General features: G+C 33.1%; 1 protein-coding gene and 1 pseudogene across 49 annotated transcripts in view; one reads left to right on the forward strand and one right to left on the reverse strand.

Annotated features, from left to right (window-relative positions):
• The window catches only part of RIMS2 (regulating synaptic membrane exocytosis 2), a 573,066-nt gene that overhangs the window by 345,266 nt on the left and 203,374 nt on the right, over positions 1-24,426 (forward strand). For 36 of the 49 annotated variants that reach the window (XM_070630747.1, XM_070630761.1, XM_070630775.1 and 33 more), the window contains 3 exons: positions 110-178; positions 7,006-7,162; positions 8,332-8,448. In XM_070630747.1, coding sequence (XP_070486848.1) covers positions 110-178; positions 7,006-7,162; positions 8,332-8,448 — 343 coding nt within the window. Of the gene's footprint in view, positions 1-109; positions 179-7,005; positions 7,163-8,331; positions 8,449-15,654; positions 15,721-24,426 lie in introns of all 49 variants that reach the window. The other 13 variants (XM_070630754.1, XM_070630755.1, XM_070630767.1 and 10 more) reach the window with 1 other exon arrangement.
• On the reverse strand, positions 19,622-20,035 carry LOC139085344 (ragulator complex protein LAMTOR5 pseudogene; annotated as a pseudogene).

The raw sequence follows: 24,426 nt of genomic DNA on the forward strand, positions 1-24,426 counted from the left end.
AATTCTCAAGTGTTTCATTCAAAATCCTTTTATTTGTTTTTCAGGTTGATCAGGGTTTTTTTTCCCTAATAATTGGCAATTTTAATTATTGCTATTGTTTGCTTCATAGGGTCAAAGAGAATAAGTGATAGTGAAGTCTCTGACTATGACTGTGATGATGGCATTGGTGTGGTATCAGGTAAGAATTTCAGAATTATTGTATAGTAATACGAAAGAAGTGTAATTCATCATTATTTACCAATAAATAGATAGATAAGTAAAGAAATAAATAAAATGAGAGAAATAACTTGCCTCCTTATACCCCTGAAAACAACTTTATAGCAATTTAAACTCTTGAATAATTCCAATTGCTGAAACATCTGTACCAATTGTTAGATGGAATATCCTTACTGGAAGATGACAGAGAAGTGAATACTTATAAATTTTCTGTTTTTAAACTACTAAATAATAAGAATTTCTCTGTAAATTTAAAGGGTTATTGTATAATTGAAACTTCTTTATATACTGCAATAACAATGTGAAGAAAATAAAATCTTTTTGACATCACCAATATACCAAATATGTCAAATATTTGAAGGAGATTTTTGAAATTTTTTCATTGTTGTTATGTTAAGTATTAGGTACAGCTACATTTTGAAATTATGGTACTGTAGTTGAAAATATTGCCTAATTTATGGTTTGAAATTTATCTGATGATTTAATATTGTAGATAAGTAGCTATTTTTTTAATAAATTCTGGGAAAATGTTTATATTTATATATACATTATACTATAATATTATAGAAATGTTTGATTCCCTTCTTCTTGAACAAATTTCATAAACAAAATATGTTCTATTGTATGTAAGACATGCTGCAGTTGTATCAATGACTGTTATTCTGACTGATAATTTTTGTTTGACAATTTTCGTTAGAGTATGGGTCAGTTAGCATGCTATTAGTGACGTACTTTTTAAAATCTCAATATCTATTAGCCTTTATTTTTCACACTAAAGGTGAACAATATATTAATTATCTAAGACTGCAAAAATATTTTCCATGTTTTATGATTTGTGAATTAAACCTCAATAAATTTGTCGTGAAAAATATTTCCTATGGTCTCTAATCTGGAGATCATTACCGTTTCTTTCTATTTGTATTCTACTCCTTTGATAAGTGATTTTTCTACTTCTTCTCTTTACTAGATATATAGCTAGATCAGGTTTTCTTCATCCAAAATATTTTCCTTCAGGTCATTAAAGCTCTTTATGTTGATGCCATTTTTGGCACATCTCAATTCTATTTTCTATTTTCAGGATGGTAAAACTATGATCATTTTATTATTTTTCCATTCTGTTAAAGGAATTGTATCTTTTGAAAGAAACTTTATAAGAATCTTTCATTATTTGGGATAACACTCTCTGTAGTAAATTTTTTGCTATTACAGAATAGTATTTAGAAAACCTACAAAATTCAAAGTATTTACTCTGGGTTCGTTATTTTTCAACATCGTGGAAAATCATCTTTTCTTGTTTCAACATTTTTTTTTAACCTGTGTACAGACTATATAGTGATTTATTTAATAATTCATTGAGGAGAAAAGATTGGTGTGTAAAATCATTTATTTTGCTGTTTTGAAATCCAATATGATTTTGTGAGATAGTTTTTTCATCATAAACTGGACTTTAGTAATGCATTTAAAAGGTAATATTTCAGAAACTAGAATACTATAATCCTGCCTTTGATCTTCATAAAAAGAATATGGCAATAACTTCAAATCCTTGGATTCTGTCACTATTAGAAATTTGAAGTCATTGCCACATTCTTTTTATGAACATCGGAATTAAGATTATGGTATTGTAGTTTCTAACATATTTTCTTTTCATAGGCCCATAACTTTAGAAAATGATGTACCAATTACATTTACATAAGTATCATGATAACTAAGACTTAAACATACGTTAATTTTGTTAAATATTTTTCTTATATTTTCTTTTCTTTATGTCCATTTTGTCTAAAGCTCCATCATTAAAACCAGTTGAAATGGAGAATAAATGCTTCAATCACTAGTTTATCAAATAATTTGACTACTAGATCAAGCAAACATCCTATATTCTCTGTGAAATTGTTCTTAAGGCATTTCAAATGGGAATTGAATATATACGTATACACAGTACCTTCCTGCCCTCCTCCCCCTTGTTAACTGGCATTTTAAACAAATAGTATAAGTCAGTACAACAGCAAATCTGTTAATACTTTGTTACCCATTTGCAGAGATTTGTTTCCAATTGCAGATTGCATATCTGTCAAATTTAGAGTATCAGTTACAAGCATTCATAACCCTTTTCAAAACCTAAGATAGCAACTTTTTCTTAATAATTAACAGTTTTGGCCACTTTATTCAGTTTTTCCAAGTTTGCAAGGCTGATTATGCCAGAGGTAATATTTTCCATGTGCTCTTTATTTTGTTTGTTCTGATGAACTCAAGTCAGAGGTAATTTTGAAATTTTCATTGCTAATATTATTCTTCAAAGTAAATTGAAATTTTGATTGATAATTTAGGCTTCTCAGGGAAGCAGTACCAGACATGGGTTTTGCCTCCCATGGTATACTGAGTCAGGAAAATGGGAATGGTTATAAACCAACTATTCTTTGAACCAGTTGACTCACCCTACAATGTGAATAAATGGAATATATATATGTGACTTAATCATAGCCACATAAAATTTTAGTATTATTTCCCACTCTGACCTGAAACAATATACAAACAAATGTAAATAATTTTCCATTGGGAAGCTAGAGAGATGTTTTGATAATTAGCTCTTAAAAGTCACCTATAATCTTCTAATTTCCTAAGTCAATTATCTATCCCCAGTACTCATTTTTTATCACTTCTGAGTAACACTTTGCATTATCAATCATGAATATTTTCTTAAGAATCTACATTTCTTTTGAATCTCCATGTGATTTCGTTATTGGGATTTTCTTCGTGTAGTGACTCTTCCCCTTTTTCTCAATAGTCTCCCTTAAACTCAGTAGTCAGATCTCTTTTTGTCTCTCTCTATTCTTACCTTGGATTTCAATAATGTTCTTTTTATAAATGACTCTCAAATCTTTATCAACAGTTCTAATGCTGTTCCTAAGACTCTTTTCCACATATGTAACTGTTTGCCTACATGCCTGAAAATATGTTATCTTCCCCTCTCCAAGCAGGTACACCTTGCTAAACTTCTCTTACTCTTTGTAGTATACTCTTAACTTCCTAATGGGCTAATCAAAAGTTAAGGCTCCTTTATTCCTTCCCCTTTTTTGCTCTTGTATCTAATTACAAAATGTTATTGATTCACATTAGAGTGCCCCTAGACGCCATCCTTGGACTTTTTCTCTATCTACACTCACTGCTCTAGTGAGCTCATCTATTTATAGTTCCGTGCTTTTAAATAGCCTGTATACGCTAAAACTCCCAAATGGCCAGTCAAGACCACTTATTTGTACTCTAAATTTTTATTTTCTACTGCCCACTTGACATCTACACTGGGAAATGTAGTAGAAATCATCAACTTAACATATCTAAAACTGAACGCCTGAACTTTCCCACCAAACCATGTCTTTTGACAGCAACTTTATTGTTTAATATACTTGAGTTAAAATTTTGGATTTGTTCTTGTCCCTTTTTTTATGTCTAATATAAAATCTTTCACACAATCTTTCTGATAGCTCTACCTTCAAAATATATTCATATCTCACTACTTCCCACAATCACCATTGCTATCATCCTAGTTAAAACCACTTTTGTTTCTTGCCTGACTTTATTGCCCAGTCTCCTTTTAGTCTATTCTCAGCATAGTAACTGAAGTGAGGCAGTTTAAGGAAAAGATAGATTATGTCCAATATCTGCTCGAAATCCTCCAATGGGAGCGAGCCCTGATGGCCTAGTGGTTGAAGTTTAGTGCTCACCGCTTTGGTGGGCTGGGTGACTAGCTTCTCTGTCATGGAACCACACCACCCATCTGTCAGTTGCCATGCTGTGGCAGTGGCTCACATAGAAGAACTAGAATGACTTACAACTAGGATATACAACCATACTGGGGCTTTGGGCAGGAAATTAAAAAAGAGGAAGATTAGCAATAGATATTAGCTTAGGGCAAATCTTTCCCTGCCCCCCCCCCCCAAAAAAAAATCCTCGAATGGGTTGAAGTCACTCAGAATAAATGCCAGAAATCCTTACAATACAAGGCCCTACATGATTTGCCCCCTTTCTCCAGATCTATCTGATCTCTTCATGACTTGCTGCACTCCAAGCACCCTATTCTCCTTGTTGTTCTGTGAACATGTCACGTCCACTCCTACTTTGGGGCCTTTGCACTTGTCTTGGAACCCTCCTTTCTGTATATCCACTTGGCAAAACATCTCACTTCCTTCAAATCTTTCTGAAATGTCACCTTCTCAATGAGTCCCATCTACCCTGACCAGCCTAAATAAAATTGCAAAATGTCCCCCTATTCTGGCATTTTGGTCTCCCTTACCCTGTTCTGTTCTCCTCATAGCAACTAATTACTTTCAAACGTATTATATATTATTTCGTGGGCTTTTTATTGTCTCTATCACTTTTCAACTAGAATTTAAGCCCCACAAGGGCAAGGCTTTTTATTTGTTTTGCTAACTGCATCACGTCTGGCATGCACGTACACTCATAAATATTTGTTGAATGAATGAATATATTGATTCTTTCTCTGCAGTCTGTTGCTACTACCAATTGTCATATTCCAAAGTTGTGTCACTAGCTATAGTGGCAACTTAAATTTAAGTTGATTTAATATAAATACATTAAATACTAATCATATTTCAAGTGCTCAATAGTCATGTGTGTCTAGTAGCTACCATACTGGGCAGTGCTGATACAGAGCATTCTGTCATTTCAGAAACTTTTGTTGGACAATGCTATTCTAAGTTTTATAAGAGCAATTAATCCTACTGCAATCTCTGTAAGCTTTAGTTTGAATTGTACACTGCTGTCAGCTTCATCTTCCTAAATTGCTACTTAGATCATGAGAGCAGAATGTAGTATTAGAACACAGTGAGAGCATTCGAGTCAGACAGATCTTGTTTTAAATCCCAGCCCTAGTATTTGACACTTAATGTAAATTTCTTAGTAAATTTCAGTTTCCTCAAAAGTAAAGTGGGGATAATAACATCTTCTTTGCACAGTTGTTTCTATTACATCATATATACATTCCTGAAAAAAATTTGTGCCCTGCAAAAACATGGACTAAAAATAAAAATATGAGCACAATTAAAAAGTATTGTTAAGTTTTAAGCAATAAAAAATATTAAATGTAGCACTTTTTTTAAAAAAGGAAAGTGTCTATATGGAAGGAGTATATCTATATGGAAAGGAGGATAAGTCTGAAAAGTTATGGTGTCAAGAGAAATATTCACAAACACCAGAAGAACTCATGCAATACGTACCTCTAAGACAGAATTTGTGATCAAATTGAGTCAAGAGGAAGAACAAGGTTGAGTGAGCAACACGTACAGTTCTATATTTCTCTGGCTTGCTGCATCCAGCTGTGTTGGTGTACTTTTCCTCCAACTGCTATCATTTGATAGTTGGAGTGGATGCTATTGGTGCTCTATCCGTGTCCCCTTTACCTCAGCTGGTTTACCCATCCCCAGATACTGTAAATATTGGTTGCAAACAGCTCACAGCTGCCCTCTTCTCTAGAGAATTGGCCTTAGACAAATGGAAATCCCCTCACACAGGAGGTTAAGCACCTCACCTGCTTTCCATTGGCAGTCTTCAGCCAGTGACTGGCTAACAGGGATACAAAAGTCCCGGGCCCTTGCCTCAAAGTTGGAGCAACTGGGCTGCAATTCAAGTTCTAGAGCCTCCAGTGGGATCAGACTGAGACCACATTCTTGCTTAGTGTCTTCTCATGCCCTATTATGCTCTTCTAATTCCTTTCTCCTGAGAGCACTCCTCAATTATTCATGTGTATCCTAATCTTTGTCTCCTGCTCTGTTTCTTGGAAACCTAACCTGAGGTAATACTGCAAAACATTAACATATTGGGGAAAATCACATACGAACCAATACTTTTTCTGTTATTTCTGAAACAAATGTCATAGCAGAACACTTTGTAAAGTTCCTGGCAGAGTTCCTAGCACATAGTAAAAGGTCAATTAACATAGCCATGTTGAGCATGATGAAAATAATGGCAGTGGTAATATCACTTTCTGCTCAGAAATTTTCAGGCTCTTTCCATTACAAACCTGATGTTGTTTAGATACACACAACTTGGATCAAACTTACCTTTACTGCTTATTCCGCGACTGCTGCCCTACATTGAACTGCTGGTTGCTACCACCTTAGAATTCCTTCTACTTTTCTCCCCTCTGTCAAATATCACTTGCTTTCTAGGACTCATTAAGGTAATACTACTTCTAATAGACTTTGTCTAAGTGTGTCAAATCATTGGGCTAGTTCCCTCCTTCAATTTGTCATATTTTTATTCTCAAGCTTCTATCGTATGTCAGCCCTGTCAAAACTATAGGAAAGCAGTTTACATAGGTACTTCAAATGGTGTTGAGTGTTTTCTAATATTGTTTATCTCTTAAGGAATTGACTGTAGATTTTTAGGAACTTTTTGGAAGTTAATCATTTTAAATGTTTATAATTGTCAAGAAGCATTTGAAGCTCTTCTAGGCCACTGAAGAGATTAAAATGTTTTTAGAATAACCTTGAGTCTTTTATCAAAGATAATTAACTGTATATAAAAGTTTTACTCTACCTAGCACAGTGCCTTGGACATAGTAGCTATATGAATATTTGAGTATTTGTCATTCCTTTTTAATTTAAGTGTTTACACTGTATTATTTTCTTAGTATTATGCTTTATTTGTTATTTACACTTAATATATTTAACTTCAACTTTCAACTTCACCAAGATTTTATGTTTTTCAGTAAAGTACAAAATACAAAAGGACATAGTGTGTAGATAACTATAATCTTAATCTTTTCACCTTTAGATTATCGACACAATGGTCGAGATCTTCAAAGCTCAACATTATCAGTGCCAGAACAAGTAATGTCATCAAATCATTGTTCACTATCAGGGTCCCCTCACAGAGTAGATGTCATAGGAAGGACTAGATCATGGTCACCCAGTGTCCCTCCTCCACAAAGGTAAGATAGCACACACATTTTATTTGTAGGTTGGTATTGTAAGCCTATTAATCATAAAGTACTGTTAATAATCTCTAAAAATAATAAATTTGCTGGAAAAAAGTTACTTAAGGAAAAACAAAACTGCTAGGGCTGGCCCAGTGGCCCAGCAGTTAAGTGTGCACGTTCCGCTTTGGCGGCCCAGGGTTCGCTGGCTCGGCTCCTGGGTGCAGACATGGCACTGCTTGGCAAGCCATGCTGTGGTAGGGGTCCTACATATAAAGCAGAAGAAGATGGGCACGAATGTTAGCTCAGGGCCGGTCTTCCTCAGCAAAAAGAGGAGAATTGGCAGCAGATGTTAGCTCACGGCTAATCTTCCAAAAAATAAATAAATAAATAAGTAAAAAAATTTTAAAAAGACACAAAAACCAAAAATGCTGTTAAATAACCTATCTAATGAAAATAATATGAAATATAGGCTACTTTGTAACTTTGGATGACCTATATATGATTTTGTTATGAGTTAAAAATCATAAAGAAGATCCAGCTGTCAATCACATATCAATATTTAGCAGATCTAGTCAGAATCAACTAATTATACTCATGAATATATAGATGTTGATAATTTAAGAAACAGGAAAAATAAACATCTGTTGGGCCTTTAAAATTATGAACAATCATGCGAAAAATAAAAAGGAAAGCATGGGTGATGGGAAGAATGGCTCAGAAAATCTGCCCCTCCAGGTCTTATGCCTAGTGGAAAACTGATCAATCCAGTTAAGTACAGGAAGCCTTAATGGAGTGGAAATAATATGCTTGCTAACAAGAAATATGTGCACAATTCACATTTTATATACTTGCAGTGTTTAAGAAAATCTAAAGTCTTAGAATGATAGTCTTATAACGCCTATTTTAAATGAATAATTGAGTTAGTTTTATATTTAGAATTTTTAATTGTAATCTTAACTGTTTTTTTTGCGGAAGCTTAGCCCTGAGCTAACATCTGTGCCAATCGTCCTCCACTTTATTTGTGGGTTGCTGCCACAGCAGAGGTGCAATTAGTTAAAAGACTTGGACTTGACATTACAGTGATTTTTGTCTTTTTCTACTATCTTCATTAAGAAACTCATTTCTTGGTGTAGTATATGATTATGGTTTATTAAGATGTTTAATGCATCTTGCTATTTCAGTCGGAACGTGGAACAGGGACTTCGAGGGACACGCTCTGCTACTGGACATTATAATACGATTAGCCGAATGGATAGACATCGTGTCATGGATGACCATTATTCTCCAGATAGAGACAGGTACATACGATTAAGTACTATTAGAACTTATTATAATCGCTACCTTCAGGAAGAAGGAGTTACCATAAAATGTTTTTATCCTGAACTTGGATATTTCTTACCTTAGTTTCTAAAACCATATGTTTCCTTTACAATGCCTACATTCATTCTTATGACCACTACTTCATTAAAAAAAAATAAAACAGACAAAGCAATCTTTTCTTTGGTAAGAAAAAATGTAAAATCATCTCGCTCTTGCAATTTTGATCCTTTGTTAAATCGAACAAGTTAAGTTAGTGAATTTACACCCAAGGATATAATGATAATTATAGTGAAAACAAGATGTTTTATTATTCTTACCTTATCATAACCAATAATTGTGTATAAAAATATTTCCATGAGATAATAGATTTAAAGTCTTTTACATTCATCAGGGAAATCAATGTTATTTTTTATATAATATTGAGGCAAGTCTGGTTTGTTTAGGAAACAAACACAAAAACTAATTCGTGAAGAGGTTTTTCCTCATGGCTTTCAGTAAACCTTTTAAGCATCTTAAAGAATCATGCTTTTTGATTGCTGTATTTGGAAGAATTCTCTGAATTTGCTCCATTAAATGTGACATACTTGGAAATAACATGGTATATTTCAATGCATACATTAATTACTACTAATTTTTTTAAGTTAAGCAAATTGATTAACCCTCTCATTTATGATTTGATTACATACAAAATGGAAAATGCTATTATATTTCCCCCAAACTATCAAATGGGTTTGAGGTAAGGATTCTTAAAGAAAACTTAATTTACTCTTCAGAGACTATTATGATAAAGTAAGGGAACTCAGAAATCTCTTTGTATGCATCCTAAACCAATTTTAGTAAAAGCACTTGGAGGCTTTTAAATTAACTGATATGAGAAGTTGCTGTCAATATTTATAAATTTAATTGTTTTGTCTAAATCTAGAGTTATATTCACTTCATGCTTATAATTTCATTGTGTCTGAGGACATTTTTCCAAAAGAAAAGATAGGGAATATCTTAGTCTACAATAGTGTCAAAAAAGTATTGGCTTTTGTGTCTGAGATCTAAGGAGATATAGAAAGTTATTTATTAGTGTTGGATGAAAGTTCATGTAGAGGTTTTTTTTTTCGCTTGAGGAAGATTCACCCTGAACTATTATCTGTGCCAGTCTTTCTCTATTTTGTATGTGGGTTGCTGCCACAGCATGGCTGCCAACGAGTGATGTAGGTCTGTGCCCAGGAACTGAACCTGGGCTGCCAAAGTGGAGTGCGCCAAACTTAACCACTAGGCCATGGGGTGGCCCCAAAAGTTAATGTAGTATTTTGTTTCTTTTTAATTTGTTTGACTTTTTCATAGTGATCTGTGTCTTTAGGGTTAATTGTAGGCATGCTATCTATAAAAATGGATGCTTATAAAGTACAATAACAATGAAAGATAACTATGTTGGTGTGATTAGGAGTTGGAAGGAGTCATATTAGGGTAGGTGAGAGAGTACTTTTGTTACCTAATAGAATTTTGATGAGTTTGAGCACTTCTGGAAATTATTTATATAGCAATTCATAAACTCCTTGTTCATTGAACGTTTTTTGAGGAAGTGGTGAGAAAGAAAAATCTGCAATAACTTTAAATCCTTCGACTTTATGTAGAGTTCTTCTTTTAATGAAAAGTGGACTTGATATTTTTTTATGAGGACAATATGATCTAAATCTTGCAGAGAAGAATAGAATAATATTAATCTGTAGAATTATACTCAAAAACAAGAATATTCTTATCATATCAAACACATTTATCAATATTTGAAGACAAATGGCCCTAGGGTTAATGACAAAAAATTTACTGTTAAATCCTTGGTATTAGCTAATATAGTCATAATTGAAATGTCATTATATTTTTCTTGTTTATTTTAGAACTTTATGAATCTTTTAGTTTAGCAAAAATGTTCAAGTAATTCAGAAGTTTTGGGGAAGATTGGTCTATATGATTTCATTATCCTTTTAGAGTGTTGTAGATTATCAGATCATATTTACTCAATTGTGAGCTGCTTTAAATCCCTTTTGAAAAAAATAAAATAGAATTTAGATTAAATAGGACTATAAAACCCTTTCTAATATATTATTTTTGAGTCATCTGTGTAATCATTATTTATTAACATGAAGAGTCAAAAATCAAAAAGTATAGTTTTATCCTTCTATGTAGTCTATCACATTATTAAACGAGTCCCTAATTTCTGTTTTATCCTAATAGTCTAAAAGAATTTGAGTAATAGAATGTGTGTGAAGGCATTGTAATTTTGAGTACTATTTAGAAGGTAAGAATACTCTAGAACTCTCACAGTGAATTTTTATGAACAACATTTTATAGAGTCAATCAATAATACTGTTGATTAAAAAGCTTGAGAGAGAATTTCCTTTGAGATAGTAAGTAAAATTTAGGTATTTTGGGTGGTGCACACTGGACCAGAATAGTACTTCTTGAATGTACTCTTTTTCATAGAATTTGGAACCAAATGGCATTGGGTTTGAATTTAGAGTTTGCACCACTTGCTGACTGTGTATCTTTGGGAAAATTAACCTCTTTGACACTTGCTTTCTTTATCTACAAAATTAGAATATTAGTACCAACTTTATAGGGTTGTTGTGTAGAGAAAATAGTACTGTTTCTCTAGTTTGCATCGTTATATACTCAAAAATGTGCCTTATTCATAACATTTTAAAAAGATCCTTTGGCTTACAAGTAATTTACATTTTTAATGTGCTTATCAGTTAAGCAGAAAAAGAGAAATCTGTCAATCCAGGTGTTTTTTTTAAAGCCTCGTAGAGAATATAGGATGTGAGTTAGACCTTGAAAAAAGGGCATGTTTGTTCAGGCAAGTGCAAGAGCAAAGATACAGAGGCAGAGCACATATACATCGGAAAGATCCAGCAGGAAGGATGAAGGACTTGAGGACATAATGGAAAGTAGTGCATGAAATAAGAGCTTTTACACTGCCCACAGTGGGGGAGAAATTCTGCTATTTGACATTAATTTACAGTACCTGGTTAAACTTAAGTGGTGTAAGAAGGAGATATAGTATTCATAGCCTTTTCTTATAGGTAATATAAAAAGAATTGTATATCAAGATTTTATTGCATCTTTATTTCTCTGCACATCTCTATTATCATTAGTCAAAATCATCTTCTGTTGTGAAAAGACAATAAGTTCTTCACAAGTAGTTCAGAAACTTGGATGCAAGAATATTAAGCTAAAATGATGACTTTAACGTACATCTTTTATCTTCCTCTCTATCTCTCCTACTTTTCGTATCATTGTTTCTCTGGTAAATCTTGGTAACTGCTACAACTAGGGACGTAATTTTCCTGGGGCAAACCATGTGGCTTTGGTATCAGAAATCATTTCAAGAGTTTATTTGTTTACATGAGTTAATTTACTCTTAGAATAAGTATAGAGTACTAGATAATATTTCTGTAACATGTCAGAGAGATTCTGTAGTACAGTCCAAAGGCCTGAGAACCAGGGGAGCCTCACGGCCAGAGACATATGAGATGTCCAGCTCAAAAGTGAGGCAGAAAAAAGGGGAGGAATTCCTCCTCCTTCGCATTTTTGTTTTATTCAGATCATCACCAGGTTGCATGGTGCCCACTCACATTGAGGAGGGCAATCTACTGAGTCCAGTGATTCAAATGCTAATCTCATCCAGAAACCCCATCACACCCAGAAATAATGTTTAATGTGGGCACCCCTTGGCCAGTTGACACATAAAATTAACTATCACAAAAAGAGAAATAAAACAAACTGATGCTTGATGAAGGTGATTCTTGCTTAATGTTTTCTTTGGCTTTATAGGGACAACATTAATTATAAGGATCTTCAAGGAAAATATTAGAAATTGGATGATATATTTATGTTATATGAATTTGAATATTTTAACAAACTTTGAAGTTTGCACATTTTTGTTACTCAAGTAATTTTCAGAGAAAATCTATTCCTTTTTAATGCAATAAATCCCAACATCACAACTTTTGGGTATTATTTCTACTCATTGTAAAGCTAGGAATGCCCTTTTTAAAATACTGTTTTCCTTATTTTCTTAGACTACATAGGTTTATAATCTTCTATTTACATTTCTAGAGTGTTTCTATGATTATGAGAACCACTGCTCTCTTCGGAAAGTAGGTTCACCATGAAAAGATTGTAATTCTGTTTTTACTTTTTAACTTAACCCAAAATGCATTTATTGAGTGGGTCAGCCATTGTGCACAAAATTTAAAATAGACATTATCCCGGTCTAGATAAACAGATCATCCAACTAATTATAATAGCTAATAATATATACCAACTAATTATACAGTATACCAACCAGTTATAAAATGTAGGAGACTGTGAGGCAGAAGTGTAATTTTATTGGAACAGATTGGAGAGAGAATTACTTGTGTAGATCTTTGGGAAAAAACTTCCAAGGGAAGTTGAATTGTAAAGATTGAGTAGAACTTTGAAAGACAATAAAGTGAAGTCAGAAGGGGGTGATGGGCATGCTTGGCAGAGTGATGAGCATGAACAAAGTCTTGGAGTCAGGAAAGTATGGGACATATTTAGAGAATCTTAGGTAGTCTGGAATACCCACACAAAAAGTTATGGTGTGGGAGATGGGAAATGATAATAGATGAAGATAGAAAGTAGTTTAGAACTTAATTTGCATGACATTTTAAGGAACATGTGCATTTTTTTTTTTGATATAGGAAGCCATTGAAGGATTTTGAGCAAGGTACCTACATGATCAGAAGCATAATTTGCAAATATACTTCTGTAGACAGGGTGGAGAATGGATTGGATCAAGAGAGAGTTGGGATCTGAAGGAAGGGAAACTTAATAGAAGGTTATTTCAGTAGACATTGTAAGCCTGATTTAAGATAGTGGCAGGAGAAAAGGAAAAGAAGGGATAAATCTGAGTTGTTTAGGCATAGAACCAGCAGGGTTTATACATCAACTGAATGTGGAAAATAAGGAAAATGGAGGAATTAAATTCTGCGATTTTAAAACTTGGTTTATTAAGTGGGTGTTTAAATCTTTCATTGGAACTGGGATTACAAGAAGAGGAATAGCTGAAGTATTATGTTATGTTACAAAGGGGGATTAAAGAATTATATTTGAAACCAGACGGGCCTTTAGAAATTATGGAGTCCTAGGTTCTGAAGAGAGACTTTAGCCAGAGTCATCTTAATATTGTTGGATTCCTATATATTGGTTTTACAAAAAATTTTATTTGAAAAAACAAATGGGTCTTCCACTCAAAAAGAAAGTTTGAGAACTATTGCTCCAGCCCCAATATTTGACAAATGTAGCGTCTGATGTCCAAACAGGCAGATGTCTTGTTCAAGACTCACAATTGACATGTGTTTTTCTGAAGTGTCTATAGGACACTCCAGGAGCCATGCAGAGAGCCCAGGAAACAGCTAGAAATATGCTGTGAAACCCAAAGAAAAATCAAGGCCAAAACACAATGAGAGTTTATACTATAAAAACAAATAGTACTGTCCAGAAAGAATGTGTTGGAATATAAAGAGGGTCCAGGAAAAAATCTTGGGAAACCAATGCCTCTAAGGAGTACAGAGAAAGGGAATCCAGTAAATAAAATAGATAAAGAAGCAGTTAGGTGAGAGACCAGGCCATATGTATAAATGTTAAGAGCCTGAACCTTGGGTTAATGAGTTTTAAACTCATTCCTGCTACTTATCGTATGGCAAGCACTCACAGCCTGTTGCTCCATCTGTGGAATACTAGAACCTACCTCAAAGAGTTGTTATGAGAAATAAATGAGATAAAGTAGAGAAAGCTTTAATGGAGTAGCTGGCATAGTTAAGCGTTAAATACTATTTTTAATAGCTAAAGAGAATAGTTTTTCAGAAACCAAGAGAGGAGGGAGTGTCAAGAAATAGAGGCTGAAATCATTGTCTAATACCTTAGATAATAGTAGTATGATGAAGATCAAGAGGAGATTAAGGGATTTTTTTGGGATTCCACAGATAACATTCACAGCATAGCTTCAGGAGAATGGTAAAAGTAGAAGTCAAATTACAGTAGGCTTAAAGCATGAATGAAAAGTGAGGAAGCGGTGGCAAGAATTATAAATATGTCTTTTAAAATGTCTTATGTTGAAAAGAAAATCAAAGAAATGCAATGGCTTGAGAGGAAGGCAAGGTCAGTAAAAGTTTTATTTTTGGGATGAAGTGCAATTGAGGAAGCGATGGCATGAGACGATGAATGAAGCAAGGTTGTGTGAGAAGTAAGATTGCAAGTAGAGAAATTTCCTTTGGTGCAGAAGAAAAGGACAAGTGAAGATATAAATGCATATTTCTCTATATTTAAAGGTAGAAGTGTGGAAGTTGAGAGAGTTCAAGGTTGGTTTCCATCTTTTGCTGAAACGTAATGATCATCTGCCAAAATTAAGTGTTTTAGCATGAAAGGTTTTAAGGAAATAGAAGATTTTGATTTAGTGCTTCAGAAAAAAGAGAGTCAACTAGAGATGCGTGTGCTGATTTGATGGCTTATGGTAGTCAAGAAGCATGAAATAAGCAGAGCCAATAGCATATGGTAAACGTATAATAAACATAGTGAATGGAAAAATGGATAGCATTCAATAAATTTAATAAATAGAATTAATAATCAAGTAAAAGTCATTTAAATCAGTTTCTTCCTTACTAAATGGAATTCTTAAAGCCCTTTTAATTATTTTTGTTAATGACTGAAGAAGAAATAGTTACCTTATAAAATCTCCTAAGTATAAGAAGTATTAGAAATTACCTTTTTTATTATTTTCTTCTTAAACTTTCTGGTTAGTTTATTATTTTTCTCTTCTCACTTTTCCTCCTGAAAAATGGGAATACATCTGTATTGTATAGCATTTTATAGATGGTGCTGAAGATGTTCGGGTGATAATTAAGATTTTATTTTGAAATATGATTTGTTTAAATCTCAATTTGTTATATTTTTGTTGTGTTTTATTTTAGAATACTTAGAATGTTTTAACCTTTAGCACTGCCATATTACAATGGACATTGGGAGGAAGGAGCAAGCTTTCCAGTAATGATTTTCATTCACTTTGCTTACTATCTGCTTATCTTTTTTGAATCTCACTTTATAAATTAAACTATACCTTTTCATTTCTTTCTTGAGTCTCATTTATATTCTTGTTTCTGCCATGCTTGCAGTCATTTTCTTACTCTACCTCGCTCCAGATACAGTCAGACCATTGAACACCATCACAGGGATGGCAGGTATATTTTTCTTACAATTGAGTCTGTTCATAGAATTGCATGTTTCTGTCTATTGACATTATATGATTCACTTCTATTTCTGTTTTTTATATATACATATATGGTTATTAATGAAATGTAGAAATATTATCCTTATAAGCAAGTAGAAAATAAAGCATATATAAACACTTTAATTGTATAGGATGTCAAAAATACGGCTTGCCTTTAATGTACTACGATTACCTCTTTGATAATTCTAAAAATTTAGTTTACCAGGAATTACAGTTAACTCTTGATTACCTAGAAAGATAGAATAACAGTATTTTTAAAAATTACTTGCAGTTTACTCCCCTCCTTCCTCAGCAGAGTCCACAATTAGGTATTTAGACAGTACTGGTTGATTTGTACATATCTCAACACCACCTTCCCACCTCCCTCCACAGTTGAGGAGTCAGTCCTTAAAGTACTCAGATTGAACTGTTTAGCTTAGCCTGGTGAAAGGTGACTGTGACCTACTTCTTGGTCATAGCAGATGATCCTGGATCCATGGAGAATGCGGGATCTGTGGAAAACTCTTGTTCATTTCTACTGTATCACCATTCCCCTTATATTGAAGGGAAATATCAATTACCTGGCATTTAACAGAAAGGAGGATTAACCGGAAAGAGAAGGGAAAGGTCTCTAAAGTTTGCAGTTTCTCAAGGCTATATGTAGCTTTAGGGATTCGAAGCAGTTCAGTGACAGCATTTTGAAGCCCTGCAGGCAGAGAAGAGAATGGCAGTGATATTGCGGTGGTGGGTTCAGCTAGTACAGGTAAGGAAATTATGTGCTGTACTCACTCTGTTGTTTCAGAGTGATTTGGGTTATGTGTGGCCTCTTTTATCCTATTAATTTAGTTAATTAAGAGTTGATAATAAAAGAGTTTAGAAAAAAATGAAACTAATGGGTAAATTCCTAAGGATTGAATTCATGTTGATAAATGTGGAAGGAAACATAAGAGATAACATCAACAGTAAATTCCTAATAATTCAAAAGTTTTGTGATATCTTTTATTAAGTCTAATTGAAATTTAGTTCCTTCTAGATTATCATATGATAGTGGTTATTGCTATATTTAATTTTCTTTTGCATTTTCTCAGTCTCTTTTCTGTTATTTTGCTTCAAACTAAATAATTCCTTATGTCTTTTATTTTTACTATTGCTATGTATTACATCAGGACTATTTTTTGGTTGCTGTGATTATACATATACCTTGCAAAAACGTGGAAAGTAATTATTTAACTGGCCTTATAATTGGCTAAGACCTTTCTTAAGGTGGGTGACGCGAATGAGACATCCCTGATTATAGGCTTATTCTAATTACCCTGGTGTTTTTTTGTTTCAATGTAAGTTAAAATCACATTAGTTTTTTAATAATCTGTATTATTCTTAGTCTTAGTTATCCGTAAGTAGATTGTCTGCTTTATATTACTTATACGTAATTATATATATATGATATTATTATATATAGCTCTAGGTTGGTTACCAATTTCATACACTTACCCAAATTCTCAACCTCAGCCTACCTGACCTATTCTGAAGGATACATTTCTGAACCGCCTTTAGTGCCATGATTTGATTTGAGGTCAGGAACTACAAGATCATTAATGTTTATATTAAAATAAAACACAAGAAAATCAGTTATCAAATATCTTACTATAGGATTTTACATTACTTAAATGATTCAAATTTGTTAGTCTAGTGTACACCTGCTCCTAGGCATATTGGATAGAGTAGATCTTGTAAGAATGAAGTTCTTGAGATGCATTTTAAAATATTATCTTTTCTCATTATCACTTTGATACTTACAAAAAAATGTATATACATTTCAAGGCATAATAATAAAGTGAACATCCATGAATCTACTACCCAAACTGAGAACCAGAATATATGGTTATGTACCTTGCATCTACCTGTAGGCTCCAAGCCTATTGCATCTATACGCCTCTTCCACAGAAGTAGTAAATGCTATGCGGAATTTTCAGTTTAATGTTCTCTTCCTTTGCTTTTTTTGAAGTGACTTTGACCATTTGTTTTCACTGTGCTAACTTTCTGAGCTACTCAGTCCCTCTGACGCCCACTTCAATCCACTATGAGATGCTAGGGTTGTGGAAGATATAAAAGCTTATCTGGTCATCTATCCATTCTCCTATATTTATTACCATAACATGATTATGCTTCTTGTCTTTAATTTAACCCCTGTACCTTTGGATATAATGCAACTGAGCACAACCACTCATTACCTTTCCATGTTGATATCATCTGTTGATCTCTTGGTTATGCTATTTTATTCACTTAAGATTTTAGCACCTGGTTTTAGTCTTCTTCTTCATCACACTTCCTGCCATCAGCCTGAATGATGTTAGCACTCACCTGAATGATCTGCTCAGCACCCAGTTATTTCCTTGACTCTCTCAAATTGGAGATAGTGAGCTTTACCGCTAATTCTTCTTCAGTCAGTCACTCCCATGGCCATGCTCTTAATGTTATCATCATTTGAAATTGTTCTACCTGTGAGATCTTATTTCAAATACTCCACTCTTGGACCAGAACTACACATAGCTCTTTCTTATTCTTTCATTGAGTGACTTCTACCTCACTAGTTCTTATTATCTCAACAGAGAACTCCACTCTCTGGATCCCTTTACCTTTCCCTATTAGTCTCCACTTTTCTTTACACGCTTACATATCCAGAATTTGAATCCATTCTCAGAAATATCCTCAGTTTCCTTGCTGCATTGTTCTTCTTTTATTTATTTGGCACAATTCAAATCTGGATCAGTCTCTTTCTCTTGTGGAATGGTTTTTGAACTAAATTATCCAAACTGTCTCTCCAGTATAACTCTCTCCTTTGAAGGCCAGATTTCTCTATCTGATTGACATCTGTACAAGAATATTCTTGCAATGCGTCACAAATTTTAGTCCAAACCTGAAATTAGTATCATTCTTCCCAAGAATTCTTCTATTAGTGTTAACAGAGCATCATTTCATTTTGGAGGCTTGGAATTTCAGAGGTTTTCTTTGGTTTATTTATTTCTACATTTAATTTATATGGTAGTAGTTTGTCAAATATCATTGAGAGAAAAAAACCCATCCCTACTGTCAAAGAGGTCACAGTTCAGTGAAGTTAACAGGCTTTAGAATCAAAAAAGCTCAATTTAAGTTCCAGCTCAGAAAATATCTAATTGTGTGCTATTGTCCAAGTTTCTGTGAGCCTTAGTTTGCTTATTTCTAAAATGATAGATTGGATTATGTGACTTCTGAGAATCCTTCTAACCCTAACATTCTGTTTGTATAATTCTATATATTGAATATTTTCTACATTGTTATTTATATTGTTTGTCATCCATACCTTGTTCTCTGTTTCCACCCCTATCACTACAAGTCAGCCTTTTCCTGTTCTAATTCATTTCATATACTATTGCTGAATTCATCTGTGTAATTGATTGCTTAAAAATTAACTTTGTTCAGAAGCTTTTGGTCATTCTCACTGAAAATTGAACCCTGTCTAAGGCATTTGAGATCTCCATAAACTGACTCCAAGGTAATTTTCTAACATTTTGCCATATGCCACTTTCTGTTATTTCTAGCATTTCCATTTGACTCTTTTTTCCCCCATCCAACTGGATTTATTGAACATAAAAAATTCTATGTACAAAGTAACCTGGACCTGCTGCTTCAAAACATTATCCTATCTTACTGATATTTTGATAGGTCAGTCCATAGAGTGTCAAAAATGCAGCTTACTCTAAAATCAGTGAAAAAGTGCCCAGTGCACATTAAATGAATGGCCTAACTACTGGAATTTTAATAGCTCTTTAGGATAATTAATATAGGTAGGATCAAGTCCCTGTGACAGGCTGCTGGAGAACTGATATCAAACATCATGAGGCCATTTCGTGCACTGCCACTGTGATACCGTTGTGTTTCTGGATAATAATATTCCCATTATCTGGTTTGAGACATACCACAGGAATATTAGCGGGGGTCAGAGTCTAGCGTAAGTGCTTGCTGGGCTAGAACAGACATCACCCCAGCATGCTCATCTAACAAGGTCCCATGGCAGCCCGATTAAGTCCTTGTGAATTTGTGCACAGAACTTCAACAATGGATGGATTCTTCATTGTGTCCTCCAAGTGCTGCTCCAAAGTTGCCTTCGGCCTACCCACTTGTCTGCCCCGACCCAGGACCCTGCAACACGTGCCTTCCTTCTCCACGTCAAGACTCTCATTTGACTCTTTCTTATGGTCTCCATTTCTCTGCTGAAATTTCTCTAGCTTTTCATGAATGTTGCCCATCTTTTCTACTACAGTCTTTAACATATTTTAAATTCCCTATCTGATAGTTCCAATGTCTGTGTAATCTCTGAGTTTGACTCCACTAATCGCTTTCTTGACAGAGGGCCTTATTTTTCTTGCTTTTTTTGTTTCTAGTAATTTTTTATTGACTCTTAGACATCATATCATCAGTAATGACTGAGTTGATAGTAGTTATGCCGGAAAATGTGCACACCTCTTGTTCTGTTAGACTGTGCGTGGGTGTGTTTTGGGAGGATTATTCATTCCTCTGTCTGCTACCTCTGACTATATGATTTGGACCAACCTTGTGAAGTGACAGCTAAAGGCAGCAGGCAGCAGTGTATATGAGGAATTTGCACTATACTCATACCACTATCCATGTAAAGCTAACAAAACAAAAAGAAGGCTAGTGAATTGCTCAAAGTTGATCAGTGAAACTGTTGAACATAGCACTGAGATATTCTAGTGTGAGGACCATGCCTCGTCACATTTACTTGCATAATATAATACAATGCATAAATTGGTCCTTTAGAGATACATCTTTAAAATGTTTGTCATTTTATTGAATCTTGGAGGACCTTGGAAGGGGAAACATAGGGCCAATACCTTGGTGGAGCAACTTGAATTTCTTACAATTGACAAAACTTTATTAAGCATCCACTGAAAATGAAAACTATGTATGTAGTAAAATAATTTTAATGATAGAATATGGGTATGTTATATTATCAGGATTTTGAAAATATATATTTTAAAGATGTATTAATTTGCTTCATGTGTAATTGTTGCTGGGTACATAATCCTGCCTATTTTTGTTTTTGTTTCTACTTTTTGAAGTAAAAATTAAATAAAAATGAAAATTATAAATATTTAATGAAATACTCAAAATATCTTCAAAACATTTGCACCTTATATGTTTCTGTTTGTGCATATTTTATAAAACAACATATCTTTGTTGTTCAGTATTTTATTCATTTCTAATGTTCTCAAGAAAATCGGGATATTTACTCTTTTCTTCTTTCTGTTTCCAATAGTGACTAAAAAAATACTTCTCTAGATTTGAGAACACTTTACTTCTCTTTTTGATGATAAAATAGGCTTATGGGTAGTAGTAGTATGTTTTTCTACATTAAAGATGTCTCACTTTCTCTCATCAATGTATGTATTATTCCTATTTTCACATTTTAGATTGTTATTAACTTGGCTGACTCTAGATATTGCTGTTATTTTTGAATGAGCTCATGTACTTTTAGCTAACATAAAGAATTTATGTTCAAGTGAACAGAAATGTTCAGTAGAGAAATTCTATCATGCCCAAAGATAAATTAATCTATCTTCCTTCAAAATAATAAAATATTTCTATTTCCACACAATACTTGTTTACCATGATTTCCATGGTATTTTGTGTCTTACAATTCTCTTAACTTTGGAAGTAATGCAAAAATAATATAAACTAGAATTTTTAAAAAGTTAAACTTGTACCTTGCACATTATAATAAACATGAAAATTATAGAATTGAATTATATAATTACTTTAAGTTATTTCTTATACAAATATGTATATTTGCTATAAATTAATCTAAAATGTTTCGTTTTTAAATTTGTCGTGTGTTTATTTCTTCAATTATGCAGCTAATGCTCAGAAACTCTCTAGACATTCAAGATATTTTATCAAAAATGTAATGCTATTGCTGTTAATCACTTTACTGTACTACACAATATTGATATAGGGAAGGCATTTCTTGCTTGAAACCTGGGGTTGTACTTCTTGGCCTTCAGAGATAAGTCCAAAACTTTTTTTGAGATTTCAGCTTTTTAAAGAAATAATTTCTTTACAAAAAGGAAAGAATAATTCCTTAATAGCTTTACTTTTTATAAATTTATTTTTCAAGAAAACCTATTACATTTACATATGCCGTCTTTATAATATAAACATGAAATAAGTCTGTCAGATTTAACATAGACTGTAAGGTTTGAACTGCATTCTAGGACAATTTTCATTGATATCTGAATATTGCTTTGAAACTTTGCACTGTGCTGATTTTTTTTTTAAGTATTCCTAGTATTTTCCTGTCATATTTAGAGAGGTACTCTACATTGATCTGGAGTTGTATCATTGTGATCGCTGAATATGAGTCATTATAGAAAGGAATGCCCACTGGCCTATTCTTCTCTGTTATACTGCATAACTCCCTTGTACTTTGAGAATAGGAATAGGGGAAGTAAGCAGCAAAGGTGATGAAATAAGTAGAAGTTGTGCCAGATACTTAGAAATTTAAAAAATCTTTTAAGAGCAACTATTCTGAGAGGCAAAATGATTCAAAATGGATAACTTCACTAGATGATTATACAATTACTTTTCCCCTTAGAAATCCTCATCTCAAAATCTGTATGTGCTATTATATACTTTTAAAGCTGGGTTGTTACACTAATGGCTCTTGTTACAATACTGTCAGTCAATATGAATTAGCTCTATTTGTGGAGGGGCTGTTAAAATATATCCTCTGCAAATTCTTACAGTTTAAAATAGAGGCCATTAAATCATGCAGAGCGGTAATCTATATCTATCCAGGTAAATGGCAATTACAAAAACTGAACTATTTTAAACACATATTAGAAAATATAAACTATTTATTAAAAAAATAGAACGATGACAGATATTAAATCATTTTTTAAAAGATAACCAAATTATTTACCTAAGAAAGATTTAAATTTACACGTGGGTGGTTCCTAAACTTTTATATGGCTTGCCCTTTGGCAGTCATGTAAAACTCGTGGCCGCTTTCTTTAGAATAGTGTTTTAAAATGCATGAAGAAAAATAAAGTAAGTAAGTAGGGTTACAAAGGAAACTGCTCATATTGAAATACAAACCCCAAGTTAAGAACTCCACTAAAATATTTTATGCCTTGGTTATCTGTTATTTCCCAGGTCTCAGTTGCTACTATTCAAAATTAATTTGGAAGTTCATATCTTAAAATTAAAATTCACCAAGAATTTAGGCAGAAATTGTCAAGTTTTATATCTCAATCCCTTAAAGAACCTGCTGTGAGACTGGGTATTATATATGAGACATAGGCATTGCTGCTTTCAATTTTCTCATCAATAATCTTAGTTCTTACCTAGTAAGACCTATTCTTACCCAATTGTGGGAGCAGGAGCCTAGTTTGACCTTCTGTTGTGTTATCCAAATTTAACATATGGTAGCTTTCCATTCACCTTAACTGTGGTGGAGCATTTCAGGAAATTCTGCCTTCTACTGTGGTTCTTCTTATGTTTAACTTATTAACTGATTTTCATTTCACACTCTGGAAATCATATAATTCGTATTATTTGTGAATATGGAGATTAAAATATAAGTAAAATTTAGAACATTGACTATAGTCTTTAAACAACTTTTTCACTAAAATGATTTTTTTTTTTAAGGAATATTTCCTCAGGAGTGACCTTGTTTGCTTTATAAATAATAGTATTCTTTTAAGGACCTAGAACATAGCAAGACATTTGAAATAATTCTCTGGATTTCACTCACAATTGTACGTTTCAATTATTAAAAATGTAGTATCAAAGAAGTGAAAGTGTATATCCTAACATTTCACTTTCCACTTGGAAAAATTGCTGGGTGGAATAAGAATAAATCAAATTTTGCATAAGTAAATAAAATATTAGCCTAATTTTCTGTTGGGGAAGTCAGAGATACTCCACAAGGTTTTGTTACCACATGTTGCATAATGAGATATGTGTATTATTAACTTAAGATAATAGTAAGTCTGAAAGTAATGTAGAGATTGGTACTCTCCAAAAATAGGCTTTAAGGAATCTAAGAGATATATATATATCCCTTTGATTCTGATTATCTATTGTGATGAAGATATTCAAAGATATGTACACCAAAAACATTTAACAAACTATTGAACATATTTATTTCTAAAGAGAAGTGTTCTCTCTAAAATAGTTTTTCAGGGGCAAAAATAGAATAATGATTTTTTACACTATCAAGTTGTCTTTTTTATTTTTCTCTTTGACAAGTAATTGAATATTGTATATGTATTTACATTTAATCTCAGCTTTTTTGACATATTCTGGGTACACATATAAAAATTCTAAACTTTTCTTAGGAATTCAACCATATTATGGTACATGGACTTAAAAATATTTTAAAATTGTTTGACTTATATGTTACCCTATGAATTTAAAGTGTAAGATAATCACAAGACATGTTGTAGAATAAACCCAGTATTTACTTCCTAAAGTCATCTAATCTAACGTCTACCGGTCCGAAATTGTATGCCATATAATTAATTATATTTGAGAAGTTATGTCCTTTATATTCCTACTTTTCTTTAATTGCTTGTATTTTTAATTACCAAAAATAGGATTGAGAAAATTTATAGGT

The sequence above is a fragment of the Equus przewalskii genome, chromosome 8, assembly GCF_037783145.1.
Source record: "Equus przewalskii isolate Varuska chromosome 8, EquPr2, whole genome shotgun sequence".
In the NCBI taxonomy this organism is placed as follows: Eukaryota; Metazoa; Chordata; class Mammalia; order Perissodactyla; family Equidae; genus Equus; species Equus przewalskii.